General features: G+C 38.2%; 1 protein-coding gene across 3 annotated transcripts in view; it reads left to right on the top strand.

Annotated features, from left to right (window-relative positions):
• The window catches only part of cald1a (caldesmon 1a), a 190,943-nt gene that overhangs the window by 125,965 nt on the left and 40,675 nt on the right, over window positions 1-24,303 (top strand). For all 3 annotated transcript variants that reach the window (XR_008632167.1, XM_055153475.1, XM_055153474.1), the window contains exons 4-7: window positions 825-1,221; window positions 9,655-9,773; window positions 13,305-13,575; window positions 20,556-20,693. Coding sequence is in view for 2 of the 3 variants with exons in the window: in XM_055153475.1 (XP_055009450.1) it covers window positions 825-1,221; window positions 9,655-9,773; window positions 13,305-13,575; window positions 20,556-20,693 (925 nt within the window). In the remaining variant the exon portion in view is untranslated. The remainder of the gene's footprint in view (window positions 1-824; window positions 1,222-9,654; window positions 9,774-13,304; window positions 13,576-20,555; window positions 20,694-24,303) is intronic.

Here is a 24,303-nt window from a genome sequence, read left to right as displayed (position 1 = left end):
TGGTCTCAGTTCTGGTCTGGTTCCACTCTAAGTCCCGGTCTTTATTCTCAAAACGAATAAACGAATGATACACGGATTGTGGTTTGAGCCTGGTTGAGTTTAGTCCTGATCTAGACTTGTTTTTTATTTATTAATTTATTTATTTATTTCGGTCACAGGTATATTCTGACATTAATTCACAGACAGTCATATTTAACATACACAGACCGAAAAGGTGCAGGCTGAAGCTTGTGCTTATTCTGCCTTTACCCTTTATTCCTTTGTCAGAGCGTCATCTTGACAACAGTTCATCTTCATAAATACAGCGAGAGGAAACAAACAAATCAGTAACAGTACAACAAAGTACTACAGCACAAACAAACTATCATATTTCATGTATCTGCCCAGAGTTAAACATTTAAACTTCTTTATAAAGTGAAAGAGACTGGTGCACATTTTTAGGTTTTCTGTACAATTGTTCCAGAGCTCCACCCCTTTAACAGATTTACAAAATTTCATAATGTTTGTTCTGATTTTCTTTTTGATAAACAAGGCCGTGCCTCTGAGCTCATATTGGCTCTTTCGGATTTTGAACACGTTTGGTCCTGTTCTAATCCTGGTTCAGTATGGTTAATAGATTTTGGAAGATTTGAATCAGTCTCCAGTAAATGAATTTGAGTCAGCGTAGTTTCCCCAGAAAAGCAGAGAAACTCAACATATAGGACAAGAACGCAGCCTTTACTATAATGTCCAGAAGCTAATGACATCTGATGCTCTGTATATTACCATCTCAATGTGCTCCAGTGTGACCTCTTTTTGACACAGTGGCTGTTTTGTGTTTGCAGTGTGACAGAGTCTGTGTCTGTGAGCAGCTCTCTGGGGGGAGGAGGAGGAGGAGCAGATGAAGAAGACCAGGCCCTGATGGAGCGCATGGCCAAAAGAGAGGAGAGAAGACTGAGGCGCATGAAGGAGGCCATGGAGAGGCAGAAACTGGAGAGCCCCGATTCCAATGATACTATTACTACCACCACCACCACCACCACTATGGAGAAAACCAACAACGGAGAAGAGGAGAGGCCTTCGTCGTGGCGTAGGGGGCGCTATAGAGAAAGTGAGGAAGAGGAGAGCAGATCCTACAGGAGAGAGGAGAAGGAGGAAGAGGCTGTGCCCAATGAACCACAGCCAGAAGAAGAAGAAGAAGAAAGAGAGGAGAAACCGCAAAGGTCCTATTTACGAGAACAGGTTAGTTTTTTTTTTTATGTTTTTAAAAATATATTTTCTGGTTATTTGGTTCACAAATTAGGTTTAAAATCTTGCATCACTCAGTACACTTTATATTTAAATCCTGTGCAGTTGGTGTCCTTTTTGAAAATTTAATCACATCGTCTTGGCAACATAAGGACTAAATAGTGTATTCTACAAACGCACGCCAAAATCCCCACGGCCAGGAGCGTAAATCTAAATTATTCATTTAAAACATAAGGACAATAGTATCAGTATACTGCATAATATTGGCCAATCTGTTCAACACATACACACTCATAGACTACTTTAATGGTGTACTGTGTAACTTTTCTGTAGCCGAGTTTGCTATTCAGCCTAGTGCCTCTGCTCAATTTCATTTCTCTCCAGCAATTAGGTCAGGAATCGGAATACACTGGACGGTTCGCAAAAACTCCAAAAGCGCAAGTTCGGGCACCAGCCAATCAGCGAAGAGTCATACATTCTGTGTTGGCAACAATTCCCAAGATTAAAGATTTAAAGCCGGAACAAAACAAATATTTGGTGAATTTTATCAAGGGGAAAGACGTTATTGTCCCATTCCTACGGGATTTGGGAAAATCTTAATATACAAGTTAGCCCCCGTTAGTGGTGCATTACATACGTCACAACAAAAAAGTACCCGTCTACCGTTGAGCAAACAGATCAGACAGTTTCTACGAAGTGAAACCAGCTGATGAATCAGACTATGTGCTACCTGCTTGTTTCCATAGAGTGTTCCACAGTAGAAATAGACCAGTATAAGCTAATTTGTAGCTTATTGGATATCTGCCTTAAATCTCCAGCAAAAGCCGACATTTTGTTTGGCCCAACCAGAAGCTGAAATATGCATCAAAACACATGCATAAAGTTTTATTTGTTAACTCTGGTCTAAAGAGGCTACTGCAAAAAATGTGACTATGCTGGCTTCTACGCAGTTTGTAGTAAAACAAGGTTGCAGATGAGTTCGTACTGAATTCAAATTAGATCATTTGGTGAAAATTACCAATATTGGTCCTAAATTTTGGCTCAAAATATCAGCCCAAATAATGTCAGCAGATGTCATTGGTCATTGTTTATTCGGGATGAGCATTGGCCATGAAAAAACGCATGTCAGTCGATCTCTGTTCCACAGTATGGCATTAAACGTGTCTCTATAGAATCAGCAGGTGACAACATCAGAACAAGTTAAAGGTTTTTAGCAGTATAGGAGAACACATTTAATGCCACACTGTAGAACATTCTTGGTAATCAAATTTCTATCATGGAAATTGGAGGCAGACGCTGAATCATAAAAAAGTGACATCGTACACCTTTAAAAGTGTTTATTGAGTTATTGCTCAATTATCTCTTTTGCAGATTTTCACAATGGTTGAACATTAAACACACTTCCCAATAATTATTACATGCATTCTTTATTCATTAAATTTGAACAACAGATGCAGTACTTTATGTAAATACTAGGGATGTATCAATAACCGAAATATCGTGATATTGTGTCGTCAAAAGTCTCACAATAATATCGTGGGCTGTCACAATATATCGAATTACAAGTTCCTTTGCTTAAATGCATGGTTTTATAATAGAAACAGCTTATAAACATTTGAACTACATATCCCATGATTCATTTCAGTGCAGACAACATGAAGAAACATGTTTTGAATTTTTGGGATTATGATGGAAATAATTCACACCAAAATTTTGTCAAGGTATTTTAAAAGCGGAAAAGTGTCCCATCTACAATTATATTAGCCTCTTCAAAATATCACAATAAATATCGTACCGTGAGATGCATATCGTGATAATATCATATCAAGAGATTTGGATATCGTTACATCCCTAGTAAACATTATGGTGAATGGAAATTGGATGCAGACCCTGAATCATAAGTAATCCATGTATAATTTGTTCATTCGTTTTTAAATATAAAACCAAAAATAAGAAAATGAAAAAAACAACAATTATTATTCATTATTTGTCTCCAAAACTAAAATCAAAAAACAGATAATGATTAATTTTTTCAGTTTTCGATTTTGTGTTTAAGTTAATAATGGAAAAAACGGATAACGGCCATTTAAACATTTTCGTGACTTAAACTGTGATGCCGGACTTTTGCGCCTCATACAGACTGAACCAGGACTAAAAACAGGTCTAAAACAGGTCTAAACCAGGAACCGTTTTCAGTCCCGGTCTGGTCCCGGTCTCAGTCCCTGTTTGGTCCCAGTCTCAGTCCCAGTCTGGTCCCGGTTTGGTCCCAGTTTCAGTCCCAGTCTGGTCCCGGTCTCAGTCCTGGTCCGGTTCCGGTCTCACTCCCGGTCTGGTTCCGGTCTGGTCCCGGACCTGGATTGGTCCTGCTTCAGTCCGGCATCGCAGTTTGTCACGAAAACGGGAAACTGTTATTCGTTTTTTTCCATTATTAATTTAAACACAAAATCGAAAACTGAAAAAACGAATCGTTACCCGTTTTTTCATTTTGGCTTTGGAGACAAATAATGAAGAAAATAGTTGATGTTTTTTTATTTTTGGTTTGAATGATACACAGATTATAAGTCACATCGCACACCTTTAAAAGTGTTTATTGAGTTATTCTCTATCATGCATTTCAGGGTTTTTTTTTTTTTTTTTTCATAATGATCAGTTTAACACACTTCCCAATTATTAATTATTCCGTGTATTCTTTTATTCCTAAAGGTTGAAAATCATGTTCAAACAGATGCAGTACTTTATGTAAACACTATGGTGAATGTTTTTCCATAGGACTCAGCCGAAGAACCTAAAATGCCTGACGAGGTACTGTACTGTCAGTGATTTATCGCCTTTGATGGAGCACTGCCCTGATATGTGTTTCAAAGCTGTGCTCACCTCTCTCACAGGAGCTAACAGAGGAAGCATCAGATGAGATCGTGAGGGAGGGTTCAGATCAGGTCGTGTCAGAGCTCTTTAAACTATCTGAGAATGGTGTGGCCCAAGAGGCGCTCCAACTGTGTGTAGATAACCAATCAGACAAAATACTTGTGAGGAATGGCACTGCAGAGGACTGGGAGCCCACAGACAAACTGCGCTCTGAGGATAATGAGGTATCCTACAGGGGGTAAGGCCGTCAGAGCGGAGTGATGCACCGCTGAGCATGCTGGGTAAATTCAGCAGAGGTGGACAGCAACTCTAGTGATGTTTTATGACTTTAGGTTGTAAGGGATGAATAACAACAAAGTGTGGTGGGTTCCTACTGGAGTTCTGGTAGTAGCAGTCACACTGGTACACAAGAAATAGTAGCAATAGTAGTAGTAGTAATAGTAGTAGTAGTAGTAGTAGTAGTAGTAGTAGTAGTAGTAGTAGTAGTAGTAGTAGTTATTACTCAGTATTAGTAGTAGTAGTAGTAGTAGTTTTAACTCAGTAATAGTAAGAGCAGCAGCAGTTGTAGTAGTATTAGAAGTAGTAGTAGTAGTTATAGTGGTTATAACTCAGCTGCAGTAATAGTAGTAGTAGCAGTAGTATTATTTTTAGTAGTAGTTTTAACTCAGTAATAGTAGGAGTAGCAGCAGTTGTAGTACAAGTAGTAGTAGTAGTAGTTTTAATTCAGTAATAGTAGGAGCAGCAGCTGTTGTAGTATTGGTAGTAGTAGCAGTAGCAGTAGCAGTAGTAGTAGTAGTAGCAGTAGTAGTAGGAGGAGGAGTAGCAGCAGTAGTAGCATTAGCAGTAGTAGTAGTAGTAGTAGTTATAAAACTCAGGAGTAGTAGCAGCTGCAGTAGTAGTAGTTTTAACTCAGTAGTAGTAGGAGCAGCAGCAGTTGTAGTACCAGTAGTACTATTAATACTACTAATACTAGTAGTAGTAGTAGTTGTAGTAGTAGTTAATACTCAGTAGTAGCAGCTGCAGTAGTAGTAGTAGCAGTAGTAGTAGATTTAACTCAGCAATAGTAGAAGCAGCAGCAGTAGTTGTAGTAGTAGTAGAAGAAAGTAGTAGTACCAGTAGTACTAGCAGATGGAATAATAACTAGTATTAGCAACAGCAATAGTAGTAGCAGTTTTGGATAAAGAAGTAGTTGTTGTAGTTGTAGTAGTTGAAGTAGCAGTGTGAGTATATACGTACTTCCTCTCAGATACAGTGTCATTTAGGTAATTGCATATATAGTGTATGTTTTATAAAGAAAATTGTCTAAGCTCCAAAAGTAAAACCAGATGCTGAAATTACCCGACTGCAGTTTGTCACAGTGTGCTGTGTTTTTTGGACTGAATAAGACTGAAGGTTAATAAAATACTAGAGACACTGTTTGGAGAGATGTGGTGAGATTGTTGATAATATTACATATTTCTTTCACTGAGTGGTCACTGATTTATGCATGTTTTCACCTGAATCAAGGGCATGACACACACTCCACTCACTCTATAAGGATTTATTGTTGCTTAAAGGTCCTGTATTACGGAAAATTGATTCTTGTGAGCTTTGAGCCATATTAAAATGTTGTTACCTCATCAAAAACACACCTGGAGTTGTGTTTTGTTTCATTCACACATGTTTCAGTAATCCTCTATTATTGATCTATCTATATTTCCAAAGCTCAAAATGCTCTGTTCCACCTTGAGATGTCATGTAGTGGTAGTTTGTTGAGGAGAGTTTGGCAGTTCCAGAGCTAAAATGATCCAAATGATTTTAGTGAAGGTGAGACGAACTCAGCGAAACAATTTCCAGGTATGTTTCTGATGAGGAAACAACATTATAACTTAGATCTGAAAATAATCTAAGTTGGAAGCAGGAATAGAGCTACACAGTTTTGAACCAAATATAATTGCAATTTACCATAAAATGTTATCAAATATGACATATGCACTGCTGAACTAATACAAGTATCCCATACGTTTCCCTTACCTGTCCAGCCAGAACCTCACGCTTTGATAAAACTTTACAAAGACGGAGAGGACCTGGAGCCGTATGAGTTTAGAGGGCTTGATTGACAGGCGGATTAACCAATCAGAGAGAAACACAGTCCGTTTGCGTCAAAAATAAACGATGAAAAATTAAATGAATGAAAAAAAGGGGGGGATAACATAAAGGAGCAGCACAGAATTTTACAGAATCAACAATTGAAGCACCAAACTATTACTTATCTCAGACAAAAGAAGAATATTTTATTCTTTGTTATATTTTGAGAAGTTTGGAGAGGAGATTTCTTCCATATTTAACAGACACAACAAATTAATACACATTTTTTGCGGGTGTGTTTGGACTGTTTCAAGTTTGGATGAAGGTTTTTCACGCTCTGTTGTCCAATTCCAGTGCCTTTTGGATTTGAACAGAATGTAAAAGGAGCTGGCTGGTCAGGCAAACATTTCTCATAACAAGACAAGAAATTGTATCATGATTTTTGTAATCGTGACAATACAGACTGGTAATTTGATTCTATTGTCCCTTAAGTGAGCAGCCCTGCTAGTAGAATGGATTAAGTTAGATTACATTTTAAAAATACCAAACCACACCACGTCAAAAATGTGGACAATGCAACTTAATAAGCATTCAAATATTTCTGACCCAAGCTCTCATGTGTAAAAAGCGTATTGTATATATATATAGAAAATTATCATATTCATATTTTGAGCCCTGTCTGTGTAAGCCTATTCATTACAGTTTTAATGCATTTATAATAGCCTTTGAGTGTGTGACCCTGTATCCACACTGGCTCCTGTGCTGCTAAAATAAAAACTGGCCCTCCTTTAGCTCAGATAAATGTTTGGATACGATCGCTGTGTCTTGCTCAAACTAACCAGCTGTCTTCTTTTATTAGCTCTTTAGTTTATACATTCCCTTAGGAGCCTAAACCACATGCTTAATGCTTGTTGGCAGCGAGTGTGAGAGATAAAAACATCCTCACAAGTAAAAAGATGCTTACATTCCTCATAGAAAAGCACCTACTTACGATATCTGCCGTCGAGAATAGACTGGTATGAATGGAGTCAAACGGTCCAGCCTTAAAATGTGATTATGTAACAGCAGTAAAGCAATTAAACCAATGAATATACTGGCCAGAGTTTAAGGTTTATTTCGTTTTATGTTCAGTACTAGGCATGAGATGAGACGCTATTTCCATGAGATTGGCTTTACAAAAATGAGACGAGAGGAGATTTTGACATAATTTTTAATAAAACAATTGTGCAGTTAAGATCAGTAATGTTTTGCTGTCATTGTCGCATTGCTTTCTGGGACTATACAACTTCTCAAGATCTTTTCTCCACACATGAAATAAAGTCATCTTGCAAGATTTTGTGGTACAATGTAAAGTCCCATCCCTAATTAAAGGGACAGTCCAGAATTTTGGACATACGACCTCATTTCCTAGTGAGCCAGAGTGTTGGAGACGTGTGGAGACACTTTTTAAAATATTCCATCCAGTCCTTGTATTTGCAGAGGTCACTGGTGCTAGGCTAGTGCATGTCAATGGCCATAGTTATCCTGCCAATAAAAGCAAAACAAAGCACCGAAGCAACATAATTATAACGCCAGACTGTCAATGTAAATGTCTGTGTCGATAGAATAATTTCAGAAGTAAAACCAACCTTGCATTTGAAGGATTTATGTCTGAGCAGCAGCAGCGAGTTGTACTTCCTGATAGAAAGTTTGGCAGCGGCGGACTGATATCACCTAGCACCTGTCTTACCAGCAAAGTAAAATTCCGCTGTTGCTGAGAAAATAGTCCCTCAACATGCGGCAATTCATGTGATGCAAAGTTAGTTTTATTTCAAACATTATTCTATCAACACAGACATTTTACATCAACAGTCTGGCGTAATAATCGATTTGCTTCGGGTGTTTTGTGGAGTGTGTAAGACTGTTTTTAGTGGCAGGATAACTATGGCCATTGACATGCACTAGCCTCCACACGTCTCCAACACTCCACATAGGAAATCAGGTCCTATGTCCAAAATTCGGGACTTTTCTTTTAATACAGTTGTTGAGTGAGGTGATCACAACTATTTCCATCAACTCAATAACCATATTACATGTAGAATTCTTATTTATTTCTTTATAGTCTTCCTGTGGTTTTCTTTTGACTGTGCAAGCAATTACGTTAATTGTTAGGAGATTAAATGTTAATTAGCTGTGTATAAAAAACAACCAATGGGAGGATATAAGTAGGATAGTACACGGTGCATCTCGATTTTGTTCACATGTCTCCTCAACTCTTCACTTTCTCAGCTGTCAATCACATTTACAAGAAGCAAGTTTCAAACCCGATTTTGATACTAAAGAAAAGACTTGATACTAGATACCAACTTTGATATGGCAATGATAGTAAAAACATAAGGCAGAAGAATGTAATTTTCTCCACAACATAATATTAGTTCATTTAATGTTTTGTGTGTCCGTTATTGATACTTGTTCAAATAATAAGATATAGTTACAATACTAGTTGATCGTAATTTGGGTAATGATTTTTTGGACAACCATTCTCCCCTATGGCTCTCTCTTTTCTTGTTTAAAATGGAGGAGACAAGGAACTGAGAAGTCAAAAAGGCAAGTGAACTAAATATAGAAGTACCCATTGACATACCTGCTACTCCTAAAGTAGAAGTCTCCAACCTGTAGCTCGGAAGCCACCAGTAGCTCTCCACCCTCTTCCAAGTAGCTCGCCAAGGGATTTCTGAATTATACATATTGTGTTGAATAAGTAAAATTTGATTAATTAAATGCCTTTTACTGTTTTGCGTGTATCATTTTGATATCCAACTTTGTGCACTAATAAATGGATAATGGTTTATGTTTTATAGGTATCTAACTTAGGGTGATCAGCTTTTCACAATAAAAACCTGGGACACCCTTGGTTTGTGGTGGTTGGTAATAATTAAATTGTGAATCGAGTGCGTAATTAAGGAAAACATTTCTGCTCTCGGTCTATTCATGACTAACATGAGTCAGTATAGTCATATTTTCTTTGCATTTTGGTCATTTTTTAGCAGCTTTTCTGTATTTTACTTAAATAAATGACCATTAATGCCTCTACTGTTGGCAGGGATCAGATTGGTTAAAGATAGGGATGACAAATCAGTGGTTTTATATAAATCTACTGGTACAGGGGACACAGGGCTCAAAACTGGGACTGTCCCGGGTAAATAGGGACGTCTGATCACCCTAATCTAACTGTAGCTCATCTAAGGAATGTTGAGGCTCTTTTATATACTAAATTTCTTGTGACTGCTAAAACTAGTAGCTCTCTGGCATTTTTGTTTTGTAAAAGTAGCTCACTGGAGGAAAAAGGTTAGAGACCCCTGTCCTAAAGCTTGTCTTCACATTTACATGAGTGAACACTGTTATGCTTTGCTGTGTTTTTGCTGTGGCCTCCGTCTTTGATCACATGACACCACTTACTCAAACCTCACCCTCTGTCACCACCTCCCTGCTGATCGTCCTCTGTTTGTTATGCAGGTGAATGAGAGAGGAGGAGGAGAGAGAGAGGAAGAGGAGGAGGAGCAGAGGCCAAACGGAGGGATCCATGGAGAAGACACTCCGCCCAAACAGCACCGGAAACCTGAGCGGACCCAGAGGTAGAGCACAGAGGGAGGATCAGCTGTCAGCATGAATCTTTAAGTCTGTTTACCCCGAACTCAAGTCAGTAACACCTGCCCATCTGTTACATAAAAGCCTCTGAAACACTGGATGTATGTTTCAAGATATCAAAACTGTCAGTATTACAGGTGCACTATGTAACTCTTCAAGGAGATGGTATTACTTTGCTTGGAATGTTCCACAGTATTGCATTAAAATGTATTTATCGAGCAAATAATGTCAGGCCAAGTACAAAGTTAAGTCAGATCTGTGGAGAGGCAAGTCCGCTCAGAAAAAAACACCTGTAATTGAATGATTGAAAAATATATTTTATCCCATGCTGTGGAACATTTCAGGCAGAGCAGTAACATCCATGACAAAGTGGCAAACCCCTTCCCACGTGTAAACTTTTTTCATCTTTTTTTGTCAGAAATTAGGTTAACAAATAGTAAATTATGTCTTTTTGTTAAGGTAAAGTTAGACAGACATACATTGCTATGTTACTACAGGCTCTAACTTTGCCTAACTGTCACGTTACTCCATTACGCAAAAAGTTGTTGCACTCCAGGAGCAGTTAGCCGCAAAAGAAAGTCCGTTTTTGAGCTGAAAGAAGAAGACAAGGGAAAAGCAGCGAAGTTGATGTAGATTCCCAGCGATTGTTGGTCGCCAAATTACTCTGTTTGTTATTATGAAACGTTTTATTTCCAAAGTAGACAAACGTTTTTCACATGTAAAACGTATTTTCAAGGCAAAGAAAGAGTTTGCTGTTCATTGGAATCTCCGCGCAACCTTCTCTGCATTTCCTGTCATCCGCTCTTTCCCTGTCCTCACAATCTCCGCGCACCGCTCCCCTGTGGCTCCTCACTTCTCGTCCGTGAACGAAATGTCCGCACACCCGCTTCTTTAACAACACTGTTTAGTTGTTTACAAGTCATGTGCAGCACCGGCTGTAAACAAACCTGTTTCTGTAAAGACGGGAGAAGGCGTTTCTACGTAGGGAGCTGTAGGGAGGGGGGGTTTTCACTGCGCAACATTTGTTGGATTTCTCAAAGTAAAGTTAGACAGACATTGCTATACTCATCTTTAAAGGTTACATTACGCAAAATTGACTCTTGTGAGCTTTAAGCCAAGTTATAATGTTGTTATCCCATCAAAAACAGACCTGGAGTTGTGTTTTGTTTCATTCACACATGTTTGAATAACCCTTTATTTTTAGTCTGTCTACATTGTCAAAGCTCAGAATGCTCTGTTCCATCTTGTATTGGTAGTTTTAAAGTGAACCAATACATTTTAGGCAAGGCAAGTTTATTTGTATAGCACAATTTGTACACAAAGTAATTCAAAGTGCTTTACAGAATAAGAAATACATTAAAATCACAATAAAAAGAAATCAAAACATAAATAATCGTCATGAAATTAAAAGAGAGAGAAAGACATTCAATTAGAGAGAAGAATGTGGAATGAAAAATGAAAAATTTTACCTTTTGTTGAGTTTAGATTGGAAATTCTAGTACTGAAATCATCCAAATGATTCTAGTGAAGATGTTTAAGTTTAAAAACATAGTGGAGTACTTTCTGATGTCTGTTTGGGTAAAGAACTCAGCCTCAATATGCAGAGTTTGTGTGTTAAACATGAGTGAATGAAACTGAACACAACTCCAGGTATGTTTTTGTGAGGAAATAACATTATAACATAGATCAGAAAATAGCATACTGGGCTTTTTAAACACTATTTTAGAACACACTTGGCCTATGCATTGTAACATAATCACTAAACATGCCTCTTATAGCTGTAGCTCTATAATAGTATCGCTCCATTGCAGATAAGCATCGTGATCAGACTGTCTGTTACCGTTTGTCACTGTAGCGGTGCCTGCAGCCTGTGGGGAATGATGACAGTGTTGAGTAATAGAGAGGCTTATGTAAATGAGGATTTCCTGTTGTGTTGGATCAGAGCTGCAGTGTTTTTGACATGGGTCACCTGTGCTAAGCTACACTTGGCTCACAGTATGAACCAGAGATAGAAAACACAAGATAAGAGGTAACTTTATCCCTCCTGAAGTGACTGCAGTCATTTGTGTGTTTGTTTATGCATGAAAAACTCTGGATTAGAAGCTGAAATAAGCAGAATCTAATCAGTAAGTAGAAGTTGCTGGTCGTACTGATAGTAGAACTGCTGATATATTGTGTATTAATAGCATAATACTGAACAGTTAGGCCACTAGAATAAGCAGAGGTAATAATAACAAAAAGTATTTGTATACAAAGTAATAGTTGGTGTAATAAAAGTAGTGATAATATATTTGAATTTGAGTTAAAGGGTTTATATTAGGGATGTAATGATATTCAAATCTATCGTTACGATATTCTCATGATATCCATCTCACAGTACGATATTTATTGCGATATTTTGTGAAGGCAAAAAAAAACAAAAAACTGTGAGTATGTTTTTTTCTCATCACAGTCCAAATAATTAAGATTTTAAAAGTGCTTATGAAAGTTATTTCAGCATGTGGATTGGACTGAAACAGAGCAAAGGATCATGGTCTATGTAGTATTTTAGCTGTTGCTGCAACATTACAATGAATTTAAGCAGAGACACTTGAGATTCATTAAATTGTGACGGCTCACAATATTATTGTGAGACTTTTGACGATACGATATCACGAATATTTCGATTACTGTTACATCCCTAGTTTATATTATTCTGTTTTCTAATCCATGTTATCAATCTAGTTTCCTCATCAAAAATGTACCCACTGTTGTGTTTTGTTTCATTCACACATGTTTAATACACAAATCCTGCATATTCAGGCTGAGCTCTTCTCTCAAGCTGAAAACACTCTGTTACACCTTGTGATAATGTAGGAAGTGCTACACTGTGTTTTTAAACTTGATGAACCTTTGCAAGAATCATTTGGATCATTTCAGCCCTGGAATTGCCCATATCTACTGAAATGAAAGCAAAAAGTAGCTTTTGATAATGTAGGGTGTTTTATGTTTTTAAACTTTATAAACCTTCACAAGAATCATTTGGATAATTTCAGCCCTGGAATTGCCAATCTCTACTGAACTAAATGTGAAAAGTAGCTGCTGCAAACTACCATTACATGGCATTACAAGGTGGAATAGAGCATTTTGAGCTTTGGAGATGTGGACAGACTAATAATAAAGTGTTACTCAAATGTGTGAATGAAACAAAACACAACTCCAGGTATGTTTCTGGTGAAGTAACAACATTATAACATGACTTAAAGCTCACAAGAGTCAATTTTGAGCAGCAGATGTTAAATTTTTTTATTAAATCAATGCACAGGGCATGTTTTTAGTCGACCAATAATAATTTGGTAGACCACAATCCCAGTGTGAACAGTAGTTACTCCCTATTGTGTGTATGTTCGCACATGACACACTGATCTCTTGAAGCGTGCCTTTAAATATTCATTCATTCTCACGTTTCACCTGTTTACCTTTAGCACCTCCCCCTAAACGCTGTGATTTCTGACCCACGTTCTGTGCCTCTGTCCCAGCCGTGGCAGTGTCCGCTCCCCTGAGGTCCCGGTGGGGCTGGACGAGGAGGAGGACGCCGCTCGCTTGGAGGCGGAGCGTAAACTGGAGGAACTGAAGAGACGGCGTGACGACGCAGAGAGTGAAGAGTTTGAACGCATGAGGCAGAAGCAGCAGGAGGCAGAGGTCGAGCTGGAGGAGCTGAAGAAGAGGAGGGAGGAGCGGAGGAAGGTGCTGGAGGAAGAGGAGAGGCAGAGGAAGCAAGAGGAGGAGCAGAGAAAGGCGAGAGAGGAGGTACGAGCAGAACACTGGCATCAACACAACTGTGGAGCTTAAAGGAGATGCGCTATTTACTATTTACACTCTTTGAACTGCATTAGACACTTTAACCTTAGAATTCCCAAGTTATTGTTGGGAGATATAATGAATAATGGATTATATTTTTTGTTTTGGTGAAATAAAAACATCAAAATGGCTGCAAAAAGGGCTTCAGCATCTTCAAATAATGGTACAAAGTGATTTTACTGCTTTTTTGTGGTAAATTTTACAGATCCAGATTCAAATAAAACAATATAAAAAAAAACACTACCCTCAGAGTACAAAGTCAGGAACCAGAAGATGGATGAGCTCCCCGAGAGAATGCAGGTCTCTCAGTTTGACACCTGTGATTTTGGAGCAGGTTTTAACATCGCTTTGTAGTTTGCTTTTGTCCATCAAGGATAGGTTTGAAACTAGCAGATGAAAGACAAAGTGAGCAGACTTTTCCACAGTAAAAAAGTTTGTTTGGTTCGCATTAAAAGAGTTCAAGTTTATGGCTGCGTTTATATGATAATGGCCTGAACAGAAGACTCAAAAGTGGTGCCTCGTCTTCACTTTTTATTCCACGCGTTTAGATGAGTGTTTTTTGGAGGAAAGCTGCGTGCATATGATGACGCAAAAGTGTGTGGAACTGGATTGGGTATGCATGCCAGGTTTCTGTGTACTGTATGTATGTGACGTAAACGCGATGTGAGCAGATTTGACCAGAGTTTTGCATCTTGGGCAGTGTAGATGGAAATGCTACAGCGGGCATATTTGATTTTTCCACGGTGGAGGGTGGTTTCAGATTTTTGCGTTTTTAAGTCCCAAAAATGCCATCACCGTTTAAACAAAGGGCACTTTCGATATAATATTTTGTCATTTTTACCCAGAAACGTTCTCATGTAAACAGGCCCTAAGTGTCAGAATCATAGATGTATAAAGAAGTGGACTAAGGAAGTGTGAGGTCAACCATAGTGTTCAGGTCCAGTCAAATGAAGCTCACTGAGGCTGGAAGTTATAGGGACGAACTTGGAGCTGAGTTCCTTATTAGTAATAGGAATTGATTTAGAGACAAAATAGCTAAATAAAAAGCCCCAAAAACACCATCGCCTTCTAAACGAAAGGCATTCCGATAAAATATTTTGTGTTTTTTATCCACAAGCATTCTCATGTAAGCAGGCCCTCTCAAAAGATTTTGCTGCCCTCAATTAAAGATAGTTTTGGTACAGTCCATTTTAGTTTGATTCACAACAAATCATTTACCTGCAAGTTTTAGTACATTCCTGATGGGTCGATATATAATCACTGGGTTACTGTTTTAACTTTTTTTTTTCAATATTGCCCAACCTATCATGGAATAGTAGACTTTATACAAGCTTATAACAGTTACTAAGTGACCAAACTATTATGATAAGTGCATCTCATCTCTCATTTATCAGTTACATTAGTTACAAAAAGCATTCTAACTATAGACTATACATATAAATGGACATGTCTGAGTGAGCATGAGGGCGCTTTCGACTCCATGAACTCTGGCTCCAATTGGCTTTACATAAAAAAATTGTTACCCCTCTTTCTGTAACTGCTGCAGTGAGCCTCGTCATTTTGGTCTTAAAATGTTTGTATAAACCTGCTTTACATGATCCTGGTGTTTTTATTTCAGTATTTTCATCCTCAAATAAATGCACATTCCTAACATGGAACTGGCTCCGAATTCTCAGACTCACTTAGTCCACTTTTTTACACAGTCTATGATTCGAACTAGAGCCCTGCAGTCACAGGACCCGACGCAAAACAGTGCGATGTGGGACACATTTTGAAAGCTCATTGCGCGCGCGTTCTGGAGCAGGACTGCACAGTGCGGTAGCGGGTGGACAGGATGATAAACTGCAGTTCCGCAAATTAAATATGAGAGCAAAGTGAAATATACCAATGATTAACGTATGTCTATTATACATAATTTGTGTTGGATATATGATTTGGCATTAATAAAAACATTTTAAGCAGCCTGAACTTGTGGATGTGGTCTAGTCTCGCGCACATTTTAGACAATTCCTTTCTGCTTCTCCGTGTTTGATAGAGCTTAAGAAAGTGATCGTTCATGTGGGATTTGCGGGACAAAAAAATCGCAGATGCAGGGGGGAGCGGGAATGAAAGTTACAATTCTTTGCGGGCAGGGCGGGAGTGGGACTGCACAATGCGGGTGCAGGCAGTAGCGGAGCTGAAAATTCTGTCCTGACCTCTAATTCGAACCCTCCTCCCTCTCAGCCCTGACCTCGTGTGCTGGTTTATGACTGAGTTTGTCCATCTCTTCCTCTCACTCCCTCTCCCCTTGTCACCCTTTTTCTTCTTGTCTTGTGTGATGTTAATGAGCATTTTTGGTTTGTAATTAAAAGATGGCCCAGAGATACAGTGCTCCTAATTAAGCAAGACAGGGACTGCTGGAGAGAGCTGATATTCTGCCAAGTACCAGCCCTGTCTCAACACACCGATAATCCTTCAAACACTCGAAGTACAAAAAAATACTCCCCCAGAGCTCTCTAAAGTGGCATTTTTACCCAAGGCAGAGCTCCTTCCTTGTAAATAAGAATTTGCCTGAGGTAATTGAATTTGTTTTTTTGACCTCGTTCATTGAATAAAGGGGGTAAATCAATTAGAAAGTAGCACATAGTATCTTCTGTCTGCAGAGGCTGCCTTCACAGTTTCTTCAGTGTTTCCTGTGTTAGTAATTCGCTATCAATACTTCGCAGTGACGTCACGCTGGGGGAGTTCTACATGTATCTCTATGGTGACACAATGCACACATTAGCGAACACAACCAAAAAGACTTGTTTCACAGCACACATCAGCTCACTTGTGGTCGTTTCTAGGCAGACGTTATTGCCCTTCTTCTTACAGGATTTGGGAAAAGCTTAATACATCAGTTAGCCTCGTTAGCTGTGCATTACATACGTCATGACCAAATAGCAGTGACTGGTTAAATGACAAAAACTAACCGCCTACCGTCGAGCAAACGAATTCCAACGCTGCAAGGTCAAACGTTTTTTACGAAGTGAAACCGGCTGATGAATCAGGCTAGGTACTTTCAATTAAGACAGCTCTTTCTGGTCAGATTGTGTTAACGTATAACTCAGATTAAAGTCTAACTTGAGTTACAGAGCCTCTAACAGAGCAGTGCTTCCAGTTAGCATCACACCCTCAGGGAATGTTGTCTACATCAGCTGCAATGTATCAATTAAAATGATGATATAAGGCAATATACTGGAGGATATGCAATAGTAAAAATAATCTACAATTGAATAAAATTTTAAAACTGCAAATCAAATCAAATGGACGGTAAAATTAACCATAAAAGCGGCAAGATCACACTTTATACACTTTTTATTAACTTTTTTGAAAGATTGACTATGCAAGTTTCTTTTTTCTTATATTCACCAGATCTTTTGCAGCCTTGTACTTAGTATATAAAGTTGCATTATGAAAGATTTCTTATGTAGGGTCAAAATTACTAGCCAGGCTGGCGCCACCTAGTGTCTCCGCTCAATTTTATTTCTCTCCAGTGACTAGGTCAGGAATTGGAATACACTAGATGGTTTGCAAGAACCCCAGAAGTTGTAGACTGCACATCGGCCAATCAGCAAAGAGCTGTGAAGCCATGATGTCAAACTCAAGCACCTGTCTGGTCCCTTTTGTGGTAGACAAAGCCATACATTCCCCAACGATTCCCGAGATCAAGGATTTAAAGCCGGAATAAAGAGAATGTTTGGTGAATTTTATCGAGGGGAAAGACGTTATTGCCCTTCTTCCTACGAGATTTGGCGCATTATATATGTCACGACCAAATAGTAGCAATTGGTTAAATAAAAAAAGTACTCATCTATTGTCAAGCAAACGAATCCGAATGCAGTCAGACAGTTTCCACGAAGTGAAACGACTGATGAATCAGCCTACAAAATTACCTAGACATTACACAATATGGCATTAAACTTGAATTTATTTGATTACAGTTGTTTTTAATGGCTTAAGAATACCTTACTACTCTCCATGACGATAGAAAGACTGAATGCCGTAGTGAGCAACTTTCCAGACAAAGCATTCACGTCATATCCCCATGGAGACTAAAGGCCGCTGACCCTCCACCACAAAGGTTACATAGTGGCTCTTTAAATCATATTTTTTTTCCTTCACTAAGTAGACAAAATATGGTCCATCTTAGTTGCTCTCCACAGGTCATTTATTTTGTTACCCTTGAAGTTTATTGCTTTTCCTGCCATTTACCCAAACCCGTCTCTAACCTCCCTCAGTCTGTTAACATCGAGGTCTTTCTGCAGTTGCTGTTTTAGGCACACATCCTTTTCTACGTTTCCAGGAGCAACAGGTTAGGTCCCGTTGAATAGAAGGATATGCACAGGAAGGACACCTGCTGGGAGTATTCAAATAAACAGTCAATATGTTTGCTCAGCAGAATCAGGTCCAGAAATAGAAAATACATCCAACAATAGCTGCCATTTTGAGTTCAGATTGTGATAGATTTGTACAGAACACACAATGATTTCACAAACTGTTTCCAGATGAATGCCTTTGAATCCTCTTCTAACTCACATTAACATTTGAACTTTAAATGTGCACTGTGTAACGTTTGTGGTGGAGGGTCCAATGTCCGCTTGTCTCCATGGAGATTATATTATTTTTTCCTGGTATATTTCACAGTACGGCATTAAACATATCCATCTTCAAACGGATGACTCCACCAGGTCAAGTTACAGATTTGTCTAGAGGCGTTGCTCTTGACAGTAAGAAACCATGTGTCTGAAGGTATTTTTGAGCTATGTAAACCTTTGTATTCAAACAAATACAGATAGATAACATTAATGCCATACTGTAGAGCACAGGTGTCAAACATAAGGCCCGGGGGCCAGATCCGGCCTTCCAAAACCTTTAATCTGGCCCTCGGCTGATTTTCTACTAAAATATTTTAATTATATTTTCTATTAAAATCTTGTTAATTTTCTGTGGTGTTTATCACAGCAGCGTCTCCAGCGTCTCTGTACATGGCCCCTCCCACCAGAGCAGCACAAATGAAGACTTGTCTCTTTCCAAACGCTCTTAAAGGATGATTGTTTTGACTGTTGATGTGACACCCTCATCAGAAAAATGTCCAACATGAGAAAAGTGGAGCCAAGTGCAGGATTTTCCAAGAAAAATTGACTTATTCCTGTTTACATACATAAGTTCATGTTAAAACATCATGCTGAAATTGTATTTTTCTTAAAGTTTCAGGTTGTTCAATATTATAATATTTTGTAAAAGAAAGAGTTCATCAGTTTAAAAATATTTCTGTAATAGATTTGCGTTTCTCTGCACAAATATTTGAACTTACTGTTATTTTTGGGGTTTATATGACATGAGTTTTCTGATCCAGCCCCTTTGGGATCAAAGTAGGTTGGATACGGCCCCCGGACCAAAATGAGTTTGACACCCCTGCTGTAGAGCATTCCTAGCCAGGCTGGCACCGCCTAGTGTCTCCGCTCAATTTCATTTCTCTCCAGCAACTAGGTCAGGAATCGGAACAAAAAAGAACCCAGGAAGTACGAGTCCGTGCACCAGTCATTCAGCGAAGAGCCATACATTCTGTGTTGGCAACAATTCCTGAGATTGAGGATTTAAAACTGGAACAAAGAGAATGTTTGATGAATTTTATCAAGGGGAAAGACGTTATTACCCTTCTTCCTACGGGATTTGGGAAAAGCTTAATATACCAGTTAGCCCCGTTAGTGGTGGCGCATTACATACTTCACGACCAAATAGCAGCGATTGGTTAAATAAAAAAGTACTACCATCAAGCAAACGAATCCTAATGCTGTGAGGACAGATGGTTTCCACAATGTGAAATCAGCTGATGAATCAGGCTAGAACATTCCGTGCAAAGCAATAACATCTCCATGGAGGCAAGAAGGTAACAGACTACCACCAAACTCTGGACACCTTTAATGCATTCTTTTTTTGACAATATATCTACCTACTGTAGCAGATCTGGGAATTATACATTTTCCGGGCCACATATGGCTCTTTGGTTGACTCTGACCGGCCCATTTAAGATAATTTGGATTTACAAAATAATAGGGATGTAACAATAACCGAAATATCGTGATATCATATCGTCAAAGTTCTCACAATAATACCTTGGACCATCACAATATATCGAATTACAAGTCTCTTTGCTTTAATGAAGAGTTATGGTGCAGCAATAGGTAAAAAAAAAAAACAAATGGAGCAAAGGATCATGGTCTATGTAGTTCCCTCTAAGTGTAGACTTCAAGAAGAAATAACAGTTCTAAGCACTTTTAAGTCTTAGTTCTTTGGATTAAGTCTTGTCAAGGCATTTTAAGAGGAAAAAGTAACATATTAACAGTTTTGGCCTCCACAAAATATCACAATAAATATTGTACCTTGAGATGTATATCATGAAAATATCGTACCAACAGATTTGGATATTGTTACATCCCTAATCGTGAGCCTCCCCACCATATCATGAGCTTTCCCACGATATCACAATAAATATTGTACCGTGATATTATCGTATGTGAGACTTGGATATCGTCACACCCATACAAAATAAACATATTTTATCATTTTACCTCATGCATGGACTAAAGCTGCATTGCTTTTAAGAGTTGTTTTTTTAATGCCATTTTTTGTAAGGCGACCTCACTTTTTCATTGTTTATTCATAACATTTACTCTTACCTGTCTTACCAGTTTGTCAAAACAATGCTATTTACTGTTTTTTGTAAAAAGAAATAGAATTAATATTATGCAGAATTGAGTGAAGTATTTTGGCCCGGCCCTCCACAATATTTTCTGTTTCTCATGTGGCCCCATGGAAATAATAATTGCCCGCCCCTGTACTATAGTCTGATGACATACGGTAAGTGCGATGTGTTTCTAAGCTGTATGGTGTTATCTTATTTTCAGGAGGAGAAGAGGAGGATGAAGGAGGAGATAGAGAAGCGAAGAGCGGAGGCGGCGGAGAAAAGACACAAAGTGGACGACACTGTGGACGGAGAGGAGAAACCATTCAAATGTGTGAGTCCTCGAGGATCCTCTCTCAAGGTCAGTGCTACATATACGTGCTAACATACAAGCCAAATACAATGCAAAATACAGCTACTACTTATTTTACCAATTATATTTTTGCTGTTTGCTACTGTGTCCAAATAATTTCCTTTGTGAGTCATTAAAGTTTGTCTAAATCTATACAATTAGGGCTGGGCAATAGAATTAATCACAATTCATTTCTTTTGACTGGTCACAGATTTCTTCAATTTCATTTTGTCTTATTAAAAACAACTGCCAAAGGTTTTCAGTATTAATTTCCTGAAGATAAACAATACAGACTTTTAATCTTTGCCATTTTACCCAAAAATGTCTTCCCACAAAGCGCGAACTCTGCTCCAAACCACATGCTTTTACTGCCTGAGGATTGACTCTGGACTTCCCCATTAAAACACCCAAAGCATATCATAAACAATTAGAAAAGACTCAATCTGTATCTCTATTGAAATTCAAATAACTTCACAGCCTTTAAAAAATACTCGTACCTACAGTGTTAAAGTTATATTACTAGAACTAATGTTGTTTTCTATACCATTTATACTGGTACAATCCATTCTTGTGTTTCATTTGTTGTATTAGAAGGAATCAGTTAAAATATTAATATGGGTTTTAGACAGAGACTGCATGGACTTGGACCGCGTTCCAAATAGGAAGTGAGCATGGGCGCCCTTCTGGCTCCATCAACTCTGGCTCCAATTGACCTACTGTGAAAAATCGTCTCCCTTCTCCCTGTAACTGCTGCTGTGAGCCTCGTCATTTTCATTTTAAAATGTTCGTATTAAAGGGACCGTTTGGAATTTTGGACATAGGACCTCATTTCCTAGTTAGCCAGAGTGTTGGAGAAGTGTGGAGACACTTTTTAAAATATTCCATCCAGTCCTTGTATTTGCAGAGGTCACTGGTGCTAGGCTAGTGCATGTCAATGGCCATAGTTATCCTGCCACTAAAAAGAGTCTTACTCACTCCACAAAACACCAATTTTAACCAAAACAATTATAACGCCATTATAATGTCTGTGTCGATAGAATAATTTTAGAAGTAAAACCAACCTTGCATTTGAAGGATTTATGTCTGAGCAGCAGCAGTGAGTTGTACTTCTTGATAGAAAGCGTGGCAGAGGCGGACTGATATATGAGAAAATAGTCCCTCAACATGCAACGATTCATGCGCTGCAAGGTTAGTTTTATTTATTAACATTACTCTATCAACACAAACATTTACATCGACAGTCTGGCGTAATAATAGATTTGCTTCGGGTGTTTTGTGGAGTGAGTAAGACTGTTTTTAGTGGCAGGATAACTATGGCCATTGATATGCACTAGCCTAGCACCAGCGACCTTTGCAAATACAAGGACTGGATGGAATATTTAAAAAAGTGTATCCACACGTCTCCAACACTCTGGCTCACTAGGAAATGAGGTCCTATGTCCAAAATTCCAAACTGTCCCTTCAACTTGCTCTACATGATCCTGGTGTTTTTATTTCACTATATATCTGTAAATCAATTCCTTTTCCTAATTTGAAACTCTGCTCCAAATTCACTTCTGTAACTGCAAAGCCTCGATGAGCTTCATTTGACTGGAATGTTGAAGAATAAAACATATATTTAAATATACTGTTTGAATGGACAAAACTCCTGTAATATCACATGAAGATAAAAGGTGAATATCCTTTATTATTATTATCCAAACAGCTGCTTAAAATCTCAGATCGAAGCCGTCTTGACAAACCTACAATTTTCCAAAATACGCCCGGCCAAAACATCACACTCACATTTAAGATATTTTTAGAGATTGCTTGCGAGCTGACCTCAGTGCCACCGTTTCACTTCTCGCCTTCAGCAGGAAGTTTTTGCGACCGAGGTTACCATGGCAGCCCATAACACAGGAATGTCATAATTGAGCTGGTAATCGCACGTTAACAGCCTGTCATCTTTTGCTCTTTTTGTTTTCAGACAAGAAACGTCTAAATCTGTCATAATCCCATCTGTCATTTTCAAAAGAGCAAAGAAAACAAAGTAGACTCATTAAATGCAAATTCAGCTTTTATGAATTTTTCCTCCATTAGGCCTATTTATTATCTTTGTCAAAATTGTCTGTGACTGTTCTTTTTGTGCTTGATAATCCTGTATATTTTATGGCATTCAAGTTCTCAAAATATTTTAGTTTACATCTATCTAATGTTCTATTCCGTGACCCGGTGCTTACTTGTGGTTTTTGCAAAAATTCAAGCGTTCACAGTGACAAAGGGTTAAGAGGCAGGCAAAGCGGCTCGACAGTTTTTAACAGGAAGTCACTGGGGTTGAATTTTTATGAAGTTGTTTTGAATAAATATTGCCGTTTTAATGTACAAACTGTAAAATGACAACTCTTGAGTGTTAGTGTGTTTAGTGTAATGCACTCAAATGTGAATTCATATTTGTAGTCGAGACTGTAGTCATTTCTGATCATAAAGGATCTGCAAAAATGTATTTAAAGGGTCCATATTACACTATTTTATGATCTATGTTATAATGTTGTGTCTTCATTAAAAACATACCAAGAGTTTTGTTTCATTCATGCATGTTTAATACACAAATCCTGCATATTTCGACTGAGTTCTTCTCTCAAACGGAAAACTCCACCTTGTTCCACCTTGTGACCTCATGTGGTAATACAGGAAGTGCTCCACCTTTTTTTAAACTCCATACACCTTTGCTATAATCATTTTGATAATTTCAGCTTTGGATTTGCCCATCTTTACTGAGCGAAAGGTAAAAGCTATCTTGGAAACGTCATGACATCAGAAGGTGGAAAAGAGCATTTTTATGGAGCAAGAACACTTTCAGAAATATTTGTGTGCATAGGATAGAAATCTGTGCATATTTTGCCGTAGTTGAGCATAAAATAAATATTCGTAAACTCTCAAAGGAGTCCAGTCATACATAAAATCAGAATACAAATTGAAAAGTTATGATATCAAGAATTACAATCACGAAATGAAAATTTACGATTACGCTTTCTTCAGTACGGATACAAATTCATAGATGCAACTTCATTTCACAATTATAATTCTTGATGTTGTAACTTTTCAATTCATATTCTGATGCATAAAATACACAAATACATTTTATGTATGACTGGACTCATTCGAGAGTTTACGAATATTTAGTTTATGCTCAACCACAGCCAAATATGCACGGATTTTCCAAATATGCACAGTTTTCTATCTTATGCACACAAATATTTCTTACTCCATACATTTTGAGCTTTGGAGATGTACACAGACTAATAATAAAGGATTACTCAAACATGTGCGAATGAAATAAAACACAACTCCAGGTATGTTTTTGAGAAGGTAACAGCATTATAACATGTTTTAAAGCTCACGACAACCATGATGACACTGTTCTATAAAAAGTTTATGTAATCAGTTTTAACTTTTTCACTGGTCTCATGATTTGGGAACGTCTCTGCTAAAAACAAGAACTCTCTGAATCAGTCGATTAAATGGGCGAGTAAGGTGATTGTCCATCCTCAGAGCCGCCTGGACTCCCTGTACTCAAGACAGTTACAGAGGATGTCCCAGAGTATTTTGAAAGACGTGCAACATCAACTAAGCTCAGAGT

The sequence above is a fragment of the Boleophthalmus pectinirostris genome, unplaced genomic scaffold (assembly GCF_026225935.1).
Source record: "Boleophthalmus pectinirostris isolate CB_2022bp ecotype Guang Dong unplaced genomic scaffold, ASM2622593v1 HiC_scaffold_18, whole genome shotgun sequence".
NCBI classification, from domain to species: Eukaryota; Metazoa; Chordata; class Actinopteri; order Gobiiformes; family Gobiidae; genus Boleophthalmus; species Boleophthalmus pectinirostris.
Note: the sequence above shows the minus strand (reverse complement) of the source record. Positions and strands in the feature narration are given on the sequence as shown.